General features: G+C 37.0%; 1 protein-coding gene across 5 annotated transcripts in view; it reads right to left on the reverse strand.

Annotated features, from left to right (window-relative positions):
- Nucleotides 1-18,675, reverse strand: part of NBEA (neurobeachin) — a 486,697-nt gene that overhangs the window by 19,623 nt on the left and 448,399 nt on the right. For 4 of the 5 annotated variants that reach the window (XM_054164764.1, XM_054164763.1, XM_054164760.1 and 1 more), the window contains 4 exons: nucleotides 6,260-6,349; nucleotides 4,708-4,900; nucleotides 3,368-3,439; nucleotides 704-859 (listed from right to left, as the gene is read on the reverse strand). In XM_054164764.1, coding sequence (XP_054020739.1) covers nucleotides 704-859; nucleotides 3,368-3,439; nucleotides 4,708-4,900; nucleotides 6,260-6,349 — 511 coding nt within the window. The remainder of the gene's footprint in view (nucleotides 1-703; nucleotides 860-3,367; nucleotides 3,440-4,707; nucleotides 4,901-6,259; nucleotides 6,350-18,675) is intronic. The other variant, XM_054164761.1, reaches the window with a different exon arrangement.

Consider the following 18,675-nt stretch of genomic DNA (forward strand, 5'->3'; position numbering starts at 1 on the left):
AAAACTTTTTTATTTTCTCTCGTGTTCCTGTTGAGGACTCTGCTCTGTGTCAATCCACAGCCTAACCCTTATCACTGAAAATCAAGACAGTGCTGCAGTCACTGAATATTAAGTGGAGTTACTGCTCCATCAGTATTTAAGCAATGGTGTTAAAAGATTTGTGAATTTCATGAATGATATGCATAAGGTAGCACATGAGCTTTTCCATATTTCTGCTACATTATTATATTGAAAAAGTATTATTTCTTCTATGTTAATCTCAAACTAAGGTTTACTTCCTGTCATTGCAATTGGGTTTTAGCAATACCGTGAATGATTTTAGGCTACACAATCAGACAGGGAAACAAAATATTTGCTCCTGGTAGCAGGCTATGCAACCAACTTCCTTATTACATGAAATAGAGCTAGAAAGAATACAGCCATGAAAATGTGGTGACAAATATTTTGATAGCATTAATTTCCTGAATACATTTATGCTTTTCAAAAGTTGCCAGTAACAAAATTGAATGCCTTTCCATTTCATTTTACATCCTTTATCTTCCAAATAAAAAGCATCCTAAAGCTATTATGGTCAAACAATAATGCAGGATTTTTGTCCTTTGTTATTTATTGAGGGGCAAGAACAGTCATTATACATGGCATTATTAAGACAACTGCATGATTTGTGACCTAAGAAGAAACAAGTAGTTGTATTTAGGGTCACCTGTTTCTGTAGAATAAACCCTAAAGCTCTTGTCCCAGAAACCACAGATAAGAATGTAGCGATTATCTGCTGTGACCACGAAGCAATGTGCATTGATCTGGATGCTCTGATCCACAAGGTCTGTGATCTGCCGCTTGTTCACACCAGAGTTATTGGCTGTAACGAAATGCAAAACACATTTTACAAGTAAGCCATTCCAACACCTTCCTGTCATCCCCTTACAGGAGAAAATGAATACATTTAACTTTCAATGAACTGTGAATTTGTTGTTGAGTAAGCATTTTGAATATGAACATTTAGAGCCGTCTATATGGGTGTCAGAAGTACAAAATTATCCTTAGATTTCTGTTTTCCCTTTGAATAAGACAAAAGATTTTACAGGAGATGACAATTTCTTATAAATGGTCTGATGTACTGCATAATATGTAGTAATATTTTAACTGCTCTGCTGAAGTACACTCCAAAACCAAACTCAGCTAGGGGAAAGTGATGGAAGTAATAAACACCAGCTCAGTGCTAACAATACTGTAGAAAGTCATCTCTTCCTGGTTGCTATCTCTCCTACAGAAGATATTCCAGCTTGTATTGTGTGACCTTGACATCCCCCATACCTATAGACACTTAACTGGACAAAAGACAAAAGGACTCAACCAATGAAGTTATTAAAATCTAATGTGCTTTTTCAACACTATTCCTCAAACAGGGAGCAGAGGGAGTGACACCTGGGAACTCCCCTGGACAGAGGGAAAAGGAATGGTCCATGCAGAATTCCAGCACCTCAACTGTCAGACTTGTTAGGAGACCTCATAGCTCTCTGCAACTACCCAAAAGAACATTGTTCAGAGGCTGGTTCTGGTCTCTTCTCATAGTGATAGAGCAAGAGGGAATGGCCTCAAGCTGCAACTGGGTAGGTTTAGACTGGACATTAGGAAACATGTTTTCAGGGCAAGAGTGGTCAGGCATTGGAATGGGCTGCCCAGGGAGGTCACAGGATGTCAGGATCACAGGATGTTAGGGGTTGGAAGGGACCTCAGGAGATCATCAAGTTCAGCCCCCACAAGGTGGTTGAGGTGGTTGGATGTGGTGCTTGGGGATATGGTTTAGGGGTGAACCTAGTAGAGTAGCAGGGTTGTTAGTTGGACTTGGTGATCCTGAGGGTCTTTTCCAACCTGAATGTTTCTGTGATTCTGTGATTCTGTGACTGAGAGTAACTACCTTGTGTGCTCATTACTTCCCCTGACACAATAGACAGGATTTGGCAATAAGATAAAAGGTGTGATCCTTCTCAGCTAATATTAACTTTGTAAAAGCTCAGTATAATATCTAAGTTAATTATCTGCACTCCTCTATACTCCCTGGAGAGAGAGGGAGATTCAAGTCATCTCATGTTCTAATAGCTGTCCAAGTGCTAGACGACTCCAGGTTTCTCTTTATACAGCAGCATTGGAGGGAATCTTGACAACTAACTTCAGCTAACAGAAGTTATGTGAGATGAAACTCACTCTGAAAGACATTTCTCCTATATGATTTAATGTAGATAATATTCTGAAAAAAAATTTTGTCCTTGTTTGTCATTATTCTACTTGAATTGTTCAAGATTGCTTGAAATAGGAGACTCAATTGAAAAAGACCAGATTTTAAATTTGGTTGTAGAAATTAATGCTATGTTTATATACATTCCCAATCCACATAAATTACCACACCTTCTATGTCATCCACTGAACGATAATGAATAGCAAATTATTCAAATTTCCAGAACAGGTGGATACAATTGTTGCACCCTAGCTATTGAGAAGAAATTCTGAAGAGAAAACCATTGCTGTCATATCAGCAAATGAAGAATGCAGAAGGAGAAAGCTAATTCTGCTGAGGTACTTTTATATAAATCTTTGAACTGCAAACACTGGCAGAGACAAAAAAGGAACTTTTCATCTGGAGATGTTTAAAAATGCAGTGGTTTTTTCCACACCAATACTGCAAATTTGTCTCTAAGAACCTTCCCTATCCCTAATTTCTGTCTCTGAGATATGCCTACTGCAAAAAAAAAACCAAAAAACCCTAAAACACCTAAACAAACCAAAATACCAAATCCCCACAAAACAAATAGTTGCAATTAAAGAGAAATAATGAACATTAGAAATACAAGCCCTATAATCTAACAGTTCTAGTAGACACTGATTCTCAAAATACTTCACTTTCCCATTTACAAAATGTAGTCATGCACCAATCTTAAATCCAGCCTTCCCTTTATTAATTTAGTAATGCTGACTAATGCAATCCTAATCTTAAACTGAATAAAAAGGAATGGATCTGCACCTGTACTGATGCAGTCTTGGCTGTATGAAATGAAAATATGTGAACTCTACCAGGTTCTCACATTTTGTTTTACTAATGTGACCTGATCTTAGGATAGAATTATAGATATGGGCTGACAATGTAACTCACTTAACTGGTTGTTCCTTAAAAAGCAATTGCTGGTGATGCTAATAACAAATAGCACTCCTGTAATTCATTCAGCATCAATAGCTAACGCTCTTAGGTCTACAGAATAAATATTTTTCCATCTTCTGTGTTAAATGAAGCATAATATACGAATATAGCCTAATCCATAATGATTGAAAATGCCATTTTCAAATATATTGCTACATTTTCATCTTGACATACCAATCAATGGATCCATTTCGATTGGAAGATGATGGGCTTGATCCAAAGAATATCCTGGGGCTCCTCGTAAGCCTACATATGAAAGGAAGAATAATGCACATAGGAACCTCATTGTCTAATTGTTAGATATTATTTTCCCAGTTTTAAAACTGCATTATTTGGTTGTTACATATATAAAAAAGTAACTTCTTACTATTACTTGCTCTGTGAATCTTTTAAGATTCCTTTGTCTATGCTACACAAAGACACATTTGTTAATTCTTCAGTTATGCAATAGTAGTTATAAAATGTGAAAGCGTTAATTTCATCACCACCTCTGCCATCACGAACATTCCTTAAATAACTCCTTTAAAATAGTGTAACAGATGAACAGAAGAAAGAAAAATAATTGGATTAAACATTGTTATGAGTTTCTTACATATGTAAACCTGTAAGTGACAGTAACTTAGACCTTCTCATGGATCTATCTAGAAATTCTACCTGGAAAATTGTAGGCTAGTGTAAATTTGCCACCATTATTCCTATTAGTTCTATCCTAAGCAGTTCTTACGCTGATGAAATGTGCAACGGTGGCTGCGTTCTTAATGTTATCTGCTCTTGTGCACAGATAGCACTGCTTTGGCTCTTCTGAGTACCTTCCCCAGCGTATAAATCACAATAGTCACTACTGAGCTGCCACATTGCACATGGATATCCTCCATAAGAGGAGATACAGAGGTTTGGAGAATAAGCTCTATCTTCTACTACTGCAATAGACAACTGGAGGAGGTGTAAGAAAACAGTCTACAGCTGGCCTCTGTCATCTTCTGAAAAACAGGGCTCTGAGATCTGGGAGAGACTGAGGAAACCTCTTTAGAACAGTTCAGCGACTGGCTGCTTAGGCTCACATAAGGTCCCACAGTATCTAATGGTGACCCAGGGGAAGGCTTATGACAAGCTTCTGAACAGACCTGAAATCTCTCTCAGGCAGCAGACAGTGATGTGTGCTGTCTAGCATACTAGCCAGTATGTATTCCTGAAACCTGGGACATATTAATATCCACTGTGTCAAGAACAGCAGCACTCTCCTGAAAAGCATTATATCAAAGGCTGATCCTGATGTAACCACAAATCGATTGTCTGCCGTGGTGATGTGCTGCTGTTGGGGAGAGTGTTTCTAGGAATGGCACCAGAGAAAACACAAGCTTTGATTATTTGATGTAAAGCAGGTAAAAAAGGAAATTTTTTGTGCACAGGCAAGTGAGTGAGATTACCCCACTTCTAGCTAAATGGCACTTGAAATTAAAGCTGTATACTGCCAAGGTCTTAAATTTGAATGAACGGTGCCCATGAGAACATACCTACTGTGTTGTGCCACCGATTGACTGCAAACAACCTGCTGCAAGTGACTGTCACCACGGCGGGTATAGTCAGATGGGGCAGCGTGTTGGCTGCCACGTGTGTGACGGGGGAATTTGATGGGAACTTCAGCACCATGATGACATCCTGCTGCATCTGATCTTTAAACATGAGGGGGCTCTGTGGAAGGAAACACTGTTGAGTAGAAAGGAGAAGAGAGCAGAAGAAAACAGAAGGGATAACACAATTAGTGAGGAGGTCTGAGGGGAAAACAAGGTTAAAAAAGAGCAGGCAAGCATGTGCACATACAGGGAAAACAGCACTACCTGTGCATCTACACTAGTAATGGAAGAAAGCAAAACCAGAAGCTATTATGGGATCATTACATGAGGACAAGCAGAGAGTAGGTATGGTAAGGGTTATCATCACGGGGTGCAAAATGACCAAAAATTAGCGCTTATATTAATATACAGTGAAACAGAAAATTATACAGCAGTTAGTATTCATAGAGTCATATAAGAATTAATCAATGAATGCATCACAAATATAAATGCTGTAACTACAACAATTGAAAGAAGAAATTCTAGGGGGGACACAAAAACTCACAGATATTTAATTTTTCTTAATGAACTCTTTCTGTGAAATGCAGCACTTCTAAACACAGACAATTTAATTCTGTTATAAGAAATAGTATTATTTCTAGTAGTTGAAATAATCTTTTCTCCTTATAATTTTAAATTATTATTAAAAATATATTACCCATATCTTAGGAATATAAAATAAACATCATGGGTATTTGACATCCATGCATTACTTAAAGTAACATAGCTAATGCTTCCAAATCAATTCTCATTTTCACCTTGTTCAACTAGACAGTGATTTCCTTGTAGATAGATAAAGTGATTGAAACCACTGCACATATTACTGTCTATTTACAAAGCTTAAACTGTCTAGTTCTAAACATTTAATCAAATTCACTGAAGGGCACAGAGATCTGTCTTATTCAGTCTAGCTATTTCATGTAATACTTTGCAAGAAGCACAGAGACAAATGCATTAGGAATGAATTTTGGAGTTGAAATTAAAATTAAAAATATACATTGTATTCTCCCAGGGTAACAGTCAGGAGGATTCCAACATGATTTGAACTGTAATACTTCATTTTTTTCAAGCAGCCATTGTTCAGAAATCAGCCCCTAACAATGCATCTTTTAAAACAAAACAAAACAACGTGATCACTCTAAGAAAAGTCTGTAGTCATTCCCACTACTTGCAGACATAAGAATACAAATGTCTGTTTATCCAGTGTAAATTTTATGAAGAAAGGGCCTTTTTATACAACATTAGACAGGAAAATCCAGGACTATAGGGAGCTAAAGCTATTCAAACCTCCACCTTGTTCTGCTAGAGAACTGCGAGCCACTGCTGCCAGGAGAAAGGGCAGCTGTATGGGCAGCGGAGGGCATTAAAAGTGTTGCCTAATGGATACTTTACGACCTACAAAGGATCCTCAGGTTGAAAGGGAATGCATTCCCAGCCGGCAGTTATGTCTCACCAGGTGCATGGCAGAGCTCCGAGGTGGATGGGGCTCAATGAGCAACTGCGATGGCGTCTGTCCAAAGTTCTGTATCTGCGCCTCCATGGCCTGTGGGCAAAGGAGAGGGACTGTCATGAGCAATATGCATCAAGGAGAGAGGTCAACACACTGTGTGACAATGCAGGCATATCCCAAGTCAGCCATGAAAAAAGTCCAGAAAATTCACCCGGTGCTCTCCTCCCAGGCTGCAGACTCATCCAAGTGTTAGTATTTTGTAGACAAGCTTTGCTTCTCCTTTCAAGCATGCTTCAGTTAACCAACTAACCATTCTCATTTCCAGTAACTGGCATTACATGTGAAAATGTTAACCTGCGAGGACATGCAGCTCAGGTCTTGAGAGAGGTGTTTTGTTGGTTTTTTTTTACACTAAGAAGAACATATATACCTTAATAAAGTCCTTTGTAAGAAGGAAAGAATGAGGATCTCTAATAAAATAAGCTTCTGGAATCTTAAATGAGGGAAAAGAAAAGCAAACTGAGAAACAAAATTCATATATAAAATATAATAAAACCAAAATAATTACTATTTCAACAACATTAGTAAATTAAAGCAAAAAAAGAGTCAAAAATAAATCTTGCCAGATAGAGTCTTTCCAAGCTGTGTACATTCATTTCATGTCCTGATTTCATGCTTAATTTTATTGTGGTTTTTTTTTTCATGGGTGTTCAGACATCACAGGTTTGAAATGAAAACTTAGCATTCCCAATATATTTTTCAAGACTTAAATCTAATTTCAGACTAAATCTGGAGTCATTCAATAGGGTGTAGAATACATCAGAGTGCTGAGATGCTTCACTACTCAAACAAAAATATATTCAAGATAAATTCTTAAAGATTTTGGCAAAAGATTGCTGCTTGTAAAAGCAATACTGTTATAGAACACTCCTTATTTTTCAGACTGATGCTATTTTATTTGACTTTATAAAACTGAGAATAAAGTGTTCACAGAAAGCTAACCAGGCAGATTTTGAAACACATTGTGCATTATGTAGCTATATAGGTACAGTACCTTGCACTACTGACCCTGAATATTTTTCTTGCAAGCTTTAAGAATTTTTTACTCACTACCACACAAGAAACATGAAAGAACACCAAACACATGACTATCTTGGTAAATTCTGTTATTTCTTTCAGACAAAAAACGGTAAGAAGCACAACAATTACTTCATGATACAGAAGAATCCACATACTGTGTAATGCCTGCAAGCCAATTTCTGTTTTCCTCCTCTTCACAGCATAGATGCAAGCACAGATGTTAGAGAGAGATTTACTCACAGGTCACTAATGTCTACCACTCTTGATGCCCTAGATTGACAGGCATATAATGGAATACCAGAAACAAACAGCTGATGAAAAGGAAAGTTAAGGCAAAGTCCAGTCAAGCAGCTGAAGGACTTTCAGTGGATTGCAGCCCTAGCCCATTTGATGCTGAATTATCCAAAGAGAAATGATTTCTTGTTTATTGACTAATTCAGATCAAACTTCAGTCTCCAAGGCACAGGTGTGCTTTGTGGAAACTGGTGAGCATCTCAGGTTTTAGTAATATCATTTAATGATGAATTAATTTTAAATCATAGAATAAATTAATATGAAACTAATGCATTTTTGTGACCATATGCATGTATATATATATATATATATATCTATATATATATCAGCTACCTATGTGTACCATACATCTCTTTACACACCGTGTAGCTACCTTCACTTGTAAAGACATTTTATAAACAGGAACATACATTTCACTTCAGGTAAATCCAAGTATTATCTATCACATTTAGCATTCTAGAACTGATTTGCCCGGTGGAGAGGAGGGAAGGGAATGATACTTGTTTGTGAATTTCGTTTTCAAAATTACAGCGGCTAATATCAATGCAATAAGGCACTGTGTGATAGATGCCTCTATGCAGATCTGTCAATAACCTTTTCACAAAAGCAATTTCCATTTTTGTTTCTTCAAATAATTATCAAGGTTAATTCCATTTTAATGTTTGAAAGACTTCTGCGTTGAAATAAGAGTGTGAATTGTATTTGGCAGCAACACTGAACAAAGCCCAGATCTTCCTCTCCCACACTCATAATGATCACTTAAATAACATTTCTGTTCTCTCACAGGCACACCAAAATGAACTATCAAATCCTTTTTCAGTGCAGCCAAATTCCAATTTATACATTTACTTTCATGGTGTTTAGTTTTGGAAAATTCTGGTTGTTTAGCTGTAAATTCTGCACACATAAACTTCGTTGGCTTTGCCTCCCAGTTCAGGTAGATTTATGATAGTAACAGAAGAAAAGAGAAGCAGAATGTGATAATAAATCAGCATGATTTTTTTTCAGATTATGAGGAATGGATAATCTAAACATGCCTGTCAAAAGCAATTGTTATTTTACAGCTGAAGATGTCCTGGTAAATACTCTCTTACATAATTTACATTTTAAAACATTTAAGTTAATGTCAAGTCCTTCTGCAACCAGAACAAATGCATAACCAAGACCCAGATATTAAGGGAATATTCAGCATTTTTGCTGGCTTGCACTTACAAGACAACCACCTCTCCCCACACCTTGTGGATAGTAATCTTTCAAAACACCTTTTGTTCATAGAATCATTAAAAAGACCTGAAAGATTTTTCTTAAAAAATAATATTTAACTACTGCATTGAGACTATAGTCTGCATAACACCACAGCTGTGCACAGCTACTATTATTCCTCTCTGAAGCTCACAACACTTTAAAAGGACAGAAAAACCTTGTCAAAACTTAAAGCAGAAGATAAACATAAGCATGCAGAGATAAAGTGCCTGGCCCAAAGGTATTTCTAATGCTGCCTCCTATCAGATCACTTGACACAAAATGAAAAGCAGGTACAGCACAGATCTGTGAATAATAATGTATTACATTGATTTGTTTACAAAAAGAGAACTCTGGCTGTATCTGAAATTAACCTGAAAACTGGCATGTGTACACCACACTTTTCCCTGAACTGTAATTCTTCAAACTTTAGATTTATTTAATGTCCTAAAACATTTAATTCTAATTAATCAATTCCTTTTTCCCCTCAACAGATCTTCAGTATTGTGTGCAAAGTACTATACCACTTCCTGAGACACACATTTAGTGAATTTAATACAAATGTTAATAAAATAAAGTTTATTCTCATTTCACCTTCAAATGTCCTTCACATAGAAACAATAAAAGCTTGGAATTCAGCAGCTACTAGATTTAATGCTTTTGGAACAGCAAAATGGGAATTATATTCGTTTTCACTTTCTTAATAAGGTGTTGCAGAAAAGCTATTTAGTGAGCTGATTTGAGATTCCCTACTGTTTTTAATACACACAAAATGAGATTTGTACTCCAGACACTTCAGGGAATATCTGTTAGGATATGATCATGTATTGCAGAAAGATAAAATGGGTCTAAGCCCATTATCTGATAATCACAGGTCAGAATGAGGAAAGAAAAAAATACCTGCAAACTTACTGGTAATTCCAAGTTTAAAATTAGCTGTGCCACACTTCCCAATTTATGCAATCCCTCAAAACACAACTTCATATTGGCCATTTAATAATAACAGAGAGAGAGTAACATTATATGCTTTAAAAATATATTTTGCTCGAAGAAAATTAATTACTGAGTGACAATTTTTATGCTTCAAGGCAGACTATACATTCGCAAAGACACTGGGATGCTCTCTGCAACCTGGAGGAGTGTGATCCAGCTTCCTGTGGAATGAAGAGTTCAGCCCATTTACTTTGCTTATTATGCAACCTACTGAAGCAGTTGGTGTTTACCTCATAATTCTAGTTGCAAGAAATACAAATTGCCATTAAATAATTTTTTAAAATCTCTTTATTTAGGTGTAAGATATACTTTTAGTGTTCAAAGGCAGTGGCTCTAACATCAAGAAGTTTAATTCATCAGAAGCAGAGCAGCAGAGCAAAAGAGCTGGTCTTGGAATAGGAAAGGGTTTTTTTTTTCCAATTGGAAAGGACCTACAATGATCACCTAGTCCAATCACTTGACTGCTGACCAAAAGATAAAGCATGTTGTTAAGGCCACTGTCCAACTGCCTCTTAAACCTTGACAGGCTTGGGGCAAAACCCCACCTCTCTAGGATGCCTAGCTCAGTGCTTGACCAACCTATTGGTAAAGAAATGCTTCCTAATGTCAAGTCTAAACCTCCTCTGCTGCAGCTTTGAACCATTTCCATGTGTCTTGTCACTAGACACCAGGGAGAAGAGCTCAGCACCATCTTCCTCATGAGGAACCCATGCTGAAGCCAGGCCCACTGCAGGCTTTTCCCCACACCTGGTTCCAGCATGGGCTCCAGACCCTGACAGTGGCTGAGCTCTGCTAGCTGCAACCCCGGAACACAGAGTTCACACACTCCAAAACTTCTCTGCAGTGTGAATGAAAGCATAACAAATAGGGATGATTGGCAGATTCATTTCAGAAGCGCAGTCCTAATCTAAAAGACAACGTTAGAACTGACTCTTCCACAGAAGTGAAGGCTTTGTTAACACACCTTTGCAGAAATGGGTAAGCCACGAAGCAGTTTATTTTTAACACACTTTTTTCCAAACAAAGTTGTTTATAAATGCACCAAGGAAGGTGGTCAATCTCATTTGCAAACCCCCCTTTTCTGAGAGAGATGCCTGGCGACTGTGTAACAAGCTAAATATAAAAGCATGAGCACTTTTATTTTGAATCATGGAGGGAAGAAAGAAATTCCTAAAACCAGACTGCACTGCAGTGACAATGGGTTTACTCTTATGTGGCTCTGTTTCATTCATCTTCACCAATTACTACCATAAAATGTTAAACTTTCTAAAATATGTATTATCTGAGTCCCTCTATTTTTATTAACTCTTTTTGTATATTTTTTAAAAATTTTAAACTTTAGTCAATATCCCATAATCCTGACGTGTTCTGCTCCTCCTGTATATCCCATTCAGGTATTTCTACAATCTATTTTCCCTTGTGCTTGGGGACTGACTCCAGTAAAGAGAAAATATGTGTACACATTTGAGAAATCCACAGCATAGCAGTAGTCATCCAGAAAGTTTATTTCACTTTTGCACATAAGTGAACACAGGAATCCCTATATGCTCTCCCCGCCCTGCAGCCAGCATGCTCAACAGCCCCCAAGAATCGTTTTCTTCACAGCAGACATGATTGACAGCTCTCTGGTGGGTAGCATAAGCAGTTTGAAATGTTATTGTTTCATAGGAGTGGTGTGAGGTACTGCATTTTTATTTGCATCTATAGCTGTTAAGCAGCATCAACATCTTCAGGAATTTTGATAAGTTAGGTTAAGAGTATTGATTTTCATTTTATTACTGTATGTTTAGAGGAAAGAAATGCTGTGGTTTAAACACAAGCAATGACTCAACTAGTCTGGAGGCTTCAGTACAGTTGGTTATTTAATCAGGATGCTCAAGGGACTGAAAGATGGGCATAGAAATGGATTTTCTCCACAGGTCACTACTTTATTAATTTAACAATGGAGAAGGGGCAAGCTTAAGCTCCTTCCCTGCACAGGAGGTATCTCATTGGATCCAGTGTGCAATTAAATGGCTTCTCAGCAGAAGACCAATAGCTCAGTGCTGACCTTCAGCCTCCCAGAGCCAGTGCACCTCAGAACTTCTTCCTTATTCCCCTGTGAAAGGAAATAGTACTATAAAAGGAATGAGAATGTGAAAGGTAAGATCTCTCATTCTCTTCACATGCATAAGCCACATTGGTGACCTTATTTGTCTCAGGGAGTGCTGCCTCTTAGCTTTGACATTTGCCTCATTAAGCTACTAATTGTGATATCTAGTCCTTCCCTTTTCCATCTTTAGAATTCTCTCATTCTTGCTCCTGGTAGTCCAACATGCCTCTTATGACCTAAAAATATTTTAAACACTCTGCCATCTTAAGCAAAAAAATTGGTTAATACACTGAATGTGGGAAATAAATTCAATAAAGACAGCTACCCTGCAGCCAGGGCAGGTTTAGCTGAGAGTGTACCCTACTCTTTCAGGCATACTTTCATGTGCAAGGTTCCCATGTGCCTGAACACAAATACCTCCTTTTCCTCTCCAGCAGCCCATTCCCCTGAAAATCATAGAAACCTTGCTGACACTGAAAAGGGCTGATGCCAAAGGGTGAAATGCTCTCCTCCCTTCCTTACTATACCAGAGGGAAGCCCCTCCTTTTCTACAGTTTTTCTCTTTCCTGTATCTTTCCAACTCTACCTGGAACAAAGGAATTTACCACTGGTATAATGAAATTCTCTCACGAAATTACCCTAAAAACTGCAGCAAATTCTATTGTGCTCTAAAGCATAAGCTCTATTACACTCTTCAACTCCCAGGTCCTCTGACATAGGCCATGACAATTCTGCTGCCTTTTCTTCCCTGCTGTTTGTCTGTATACAAGGCAGAGAGGGAGCATCCCTTTACTTGTAGAGTCAGCGCTGTGCAAAACTCTAAACATAGTCTGGAACTGAAGAAAGTCAAATGTTTGTTTATAATTTTGTTTACAATGGCATTACATTTATTTTCTAGAATAGAACAGAATATTTCAGTTGGAAGGGATGTACAATGATCATCTAGCCTAACTGCCTGACCAGTTCAGGGCTGACCAAAAGTAAAATCCTGCCGTTAAAGCGATTGTCCAGATGCCTCTTAAACATTGACAGGCATGGGGCATCAACCACTTCTCTAGGAAGCCTGTTTCAATGTTTAACCACCCTCTCAGGAAACAAATGCTTCCTAATACCCAGTTTAAACCACCTCTGGGGCAGCTTTGAACCATTCCCATGTGTTCTGTCACTGGATACCAGGAAGAGGAGATCAGCACCTCCCTCTCCACTTCCCATGCTCAGGAAGCTATAGAGAGCAATGAGATTGCCTTCCATATATACACACATTTTATTCTTCTTATTTCATGCCATTATTTTCTTCAGTTGAAGTATTGTATTTCTTATGTTCATGTTTGTAATAATTCCTGTCCCATACAGATTGGTAACATTTACCGAAACTCTTGTGTGTTCATTGATGTCATGCCAAATGAAATCATTGCTCTGTCATCATTCTCCCAAATCTGTATTAAGTTTATAAAACAAGATGTTGCTTTCTTTGATCACTAAGTTACTCAGTACAACACATTAAAAAAAGATTATACTGCTAAGTTAGTTTTGTGAGAAATGTAATAGCCTGATACAATAATTCATTAAATATGTAACTTCAATGCCATAAATAGCAATCAGGACATTTTATTTTCAGATGATTGATGATTTCCCTGAAATAACTTCCTATTGTTACATAACGGACAGCCTCAGAAACAAGGATTCCTCTCAAAGTGACGAGCAGTTCTGCCTTTTCTGAAGACATTTCCTCATTTTTTTAAAGAAGACTTTTTGGTTTTGCTTTTGGATGACAAACATTTAAGGTGACTGACTGAAATACTTTCTCATCACCTGAAGTCTACCAATACAAGGAAATGCTTCCATATACTCTTTTTGTTATTCAGACACCGACACTTATGGTTACATTCAAAAGGCTGTGTGGAGAAAACCTCTGTGTGATTTGTTGGGTGAGAGGCCAGTCTAGATGATCTTTCCCATCTGGTGCTTAGGTCTATGGAACAAGCTTGTCTTTGACATCTTGATTCTGCAATGCAAATTACTAAAATGTACACCTGCAGCATAGAATTTCCCTGCTGATATTACTCCTTTCTATTACTCCTTTATGTGATGGTAATCAAAGCATCACGACATGCAGAACTGCAGATGTGTCCTATCTAGAATTTGAAAACCAAACCAGTTCTCTTGCCTCTGCATGCTTCCTGTTGTATAACTCCTGTTACTAAGAGAGAGACCTTGGTCTTAGCAAGATCTTACCCAGAACACATCATCTGTTGTGACCAAACTGTTCTTTTCTTCCTGAGTTTGTACCGCCAGTTTCAAAAAATGTAATTGCTATTCTTTAAACTCCTCTTGAAGCTTTCTTTGCCTGCATCCTACCATTTTCTTTTAAAAAAAATAAAATTAAAATCTACTATTAAAGATGTAGGTCTGTCATATTTCTTATTTATTGACACTCCTGCTCTGGTGTTTTTGCTTTTAAGTCAAGATTTTCCTTTCCTCTCCCTTATGTTACCATTTAACAAATTTATTTTTATATTTTGCATATGAAATACAATCCAGGATGGTGAATTCTTAATTTATGTTTTCAGATCTTTGAGATGGATTTTTTTTTTAAGATTTTTTTTTCTGAAACAAGAGTAGAATTATGACAAAAACATTTTTTTCCCCCAAGTGTGTTATGTCCAATAATGAAAGGTCACTTTGTGGCTTTTCTAAAGCAGGGATAAATTTGTTACATTTCCTTGAGTATGAAATAAAAAATTCTTAGAATTTTAAAATGTAGCTTCTCTTGTGAGTGGAGCCACTACAGATTTCCAAAGTCTACAATAAAATAAAAGGAAGTGAAGGAATAAAATAATATGAAAACTGTCATTATCATCCCTTAGTTGGGAGTCACTAAAATTTACAGGCATTTAAAAAAGAATTGCTGCTGTCTGGGAGGCTACAATTGTTTCCACATGTGAAAAGTAGTGAGTAACAGACAGAAAGACTGAAATTCCAGTTGTGCTAGCAAAAAATTGCCAGTAGTATTTCTCAAAACACTATCAACTGCATTGAGAAACCTGCTAAATTTTACAAGTCAAAAGCACTTAGTCTTTTGTTGTTGTTGTTTAGAAATGCCCAACTTGATTATATTATACAATACCTCAATGAATTCACTAATGAATAAAGAAGTCCCAAAGGTCAAGACTAAAAAAAATCTCTTAAACTCTGGGAATGTTGCAAACATCATTTCTCTGCATTAATAACCACACTAAGAGCTCCCTGATCTACAGTAATTCCTTCACTTCTACAAGGCTCCCAAGGACTTTGTAGCTACCCCTTTCCCTTCCTCCTCTGCATCAAGAGCTCCAAATGTCCCTTCTGTCCTTTTCCCTTCTTTGTTGTTCAGCTCCCTTCTCATGCTCCCATTGCACCTTGATCTCTCTCTCTCTCTCAAGAAGACAGGAATTGTGTAAATGTCCATTGTCCCATGCAATTCCATTTCCCCTCCTTCATCCCTCATTGTTATTTATTTTCTTCAGACATGAAGAGAAGCTTATCAGTCTAACCTGTTCAGATAAACACTACAGTACACACTGGGCTTTATCCTGGGCAAAAACTGAAGGTATTTTTGGTTTCCCTATATTTTAAAAATAATTTCAAAAAATATTCCAACTCACATGTCTCTGATCCACTACCATTTATGCTAACCAGAATGCTGAGCTGACAGCAGAAGCTAGCTAGTCTGTGGAAATGAAGACAGTGGCATCATGTATTCCTGTAATTGTATTGTATATTTGTATTCCTATAATAATAAAAATCCAAATATTGTCCCAGCGAAAAAGTGCTACAAATCAGAGAAGGTACTTGTGAACAATCCTGTTACTTTCCCTCTCCATTGAGGCAGAAGAAAGAATAAACTTTTACTGTTCATGAAGTTCTATGGAAAGAGACATGGAGCAATCTCTAGTTTGGACAAAGCAGCAGACTGATCATCTCTGTCCTTATTCCACAGCCTAGTCTGGAAAGTAGACACAGACTAATGTAGTTACTGGCCAAGTAGTTATGTTCATGTTATGCTTATAGGTATCATCATAACAGAACACAGCAGAATAAAAGACAAAGATGAAAAATTCCTTATTTTTCTATTCGCTCATAGTGTACACTCTTCCTAATCCTACTTTGAAATTACCTACTTAATGATGCTTCCACAGTTTCTCCTACAAGATTTGTGTAGTCAAATTACAGTTCATAGACTTTAGGAAACTTCTGCCTTTAAGCCTGAACCTTCCTGTCTGAATTTGATCCTGTAACTGCTAGTTAATCTGACATCAGACTACGTAATATCCCTATCTTAGCTGGCAAGAGCAACCATCCAAATTCCTGCCCTTTTGCTACACACCCTTTTCACTCTCTTATTTTCTGCTCTTGAAATCCTCATATATCATATTTCTCTGTCCTCTCATCACTAGGATACTCTGATCTCCTCAAATCACCCTAGAAAACCTTTATAGAGAGTAACACACCATGCTCATGAGGATTTTCAACCAAAACATTACCTGATGGCAATTTGGCCAGTAGTTGACAAGAATTCAGATGATTATAAGCAGATAGTCTTGAGGTAGTGAGACTGACATCTTTTGATGTAGAAGGTAAATAAATGAAGGTATAGGATCAAGTCTAGAGAATATCAGCATCATGAAAAATAGATGTTATTAACAGCTCAAATAGTGGGCAATCTTTATTGCCAAATGGAAAATTTGCACGGGTTTCAGAAATCCACTACACTTAATTTTACAATTAAGACCATCCCCTGTAGGAAAATGCAAAAGAAAATGAGAAAAACAGGGAAGCAAACAAGAGAACAGGCCTTCTGAAAGCTTGCAGTAATAAGAGAGGAAATGGTACTTAATCTTTAAAGAGCGCATTTTAGTTGTGACTTTTTTTCTTCTGGTTTATTATTGAAATAAAACATGATCACTGAAGACATTTTTAATGCTGGAAAAGCAGAACAGACTTAGTAAACCAAAGTGTCTAGCTCCTGTGATTTGTTCTCATTTTATAAATATAAGACTACACAAAATTAAAAGTGTGACTTCATGTTCCATTTCTGCTCTGTTAAAAAAACCAAACACCTAAGTTCATCAGTAAAACATTTCCTAGTTAATAAAATAAAATGTGGTAATATATCATGAGGGGTTTTCTTTTTTATCTGAATAGAAAGTAAATGCTTGCTGACTTCGTTGCTCTCAGCTTCATCATAAAAAATTGAAGCAGTTGAGTTAATTTTCAAATAGATGACATGTGGAGATGGCATTCAGATTATCCTTATTAGTAGAATAGAATAGAATAGAGTAGAGTAGAACAGAATAGAATAGAATAGAATAGAATAGAATAGAATAGAATAGAATAGAATAGAATAGAATAGAATAGAATAGAATAGAATAGACCAGGTTGGAAGAGACCTTCAAGATCATCGCGTCCAGCCTATCATCCAACACCACCTAATCATCTAAACCATGCAACCAACCACCCTATCAAGTCTCCTCCTGAACACCTCCAATGATGGTGACTCCACCACCTCCCCTTCCAATGGCCAATCACTCTTTCTATGAAGAACTTCTTCCTAATCTCCAGCCTAAACTTCCCCTGGTGCAGCTTGAGACTGTGTCCTCTTGTTCTGGTGCTGGTTCATCTTTCTATCACAAATTATTTACCCTATGAAGGTGTTCTGAGATTTGCAAATCACATACTCTTGACAACAAAGTGTGGTTATGATGAAGGTCCAACCATCCACCAGCCTTCAGTTTATCCACTGCAGGACACAAAAACTATCTTAGAGAACAGGAAGGCCTTCAAAATTAACAGCTGAAAAAGGGCTGACAGGGAAGTAGGCAAAACATGCATACTGAAAAGCATCACATAGAACATTCATGAAGCTTCAGTGTGTATTAGAAGTTCAGTCTGGGAAACAGGTTATACTCTTATATTTAAAATAAATGTTCTCAGTTATTTTCAGGGTTTACCTTACAAAGAAATAATTCTATCTGGATTATTTCCCAGAACACATTCTTCAAAACTTCACTTTATTCTTGACATAAATTGAAAACAATAATATAGATATACTGTACACAGGCTTCAAAATGGCATTAAAGAGGCACATTATCAATATGTTTAAAACATTTAGAAAGCTCAGCTTTGCATATTCCTATGTGAATGACTAGATACTTAGACTGAGTAATATCTATTTCAATAAACTGCTGCGTGTGAAATGTTTTGAATAATAGTTAATTTATGCTGAGGTAATGGCAGCATAATACAACTGAAATCTGTGCTAATAGGAAAAAAGAAGCCCCTTCCAGCTATTTCTGTTACAATCAGCTGCAGTAATTTTCAGCCTATTTTCCCTCTGTCTCTCCCACATAAAATATTACTTTAAGTGTACATTAAAATGCTTGTTGCTAATTTTAAAAATCAATAATTGGTGCATGTCATCCATATGCAGAAAAATAAAGTAACCAGAAGAAAATTTTCATGTACCAGTCCTGTATTTTGTATATTTCTGCAATAAAGCAGAGCAACTGCAGTTAAGGTTCCTTTTATATTGGCAAAACATTAAACTTGGCTTGGGTAAGACTCCAGGATGTTTTGACAAAAATACATATGAAATTTCTAATGCAGATGAGAACTGGCCAAACAATTTATTCCACGTAACACTCAAAGTAGATTGAGATATTTTTCTGGGCTATGAGTT

This window comes from Dryobates pubescens, chromosome 10 (assembly GCF_014839835.1).
Source record: "Dryobates pubescens isolate bDryPub1 chromosome 10, bDryPub1.pri, whole genome shotgun sequence".
Classification (NCBI taxonomy): domain Eukaryota; kingdom Metazoa; phylum Chordata; class Aves; order Piciformes; family Picidae; genus Dryobates; species Dryobates pubescens.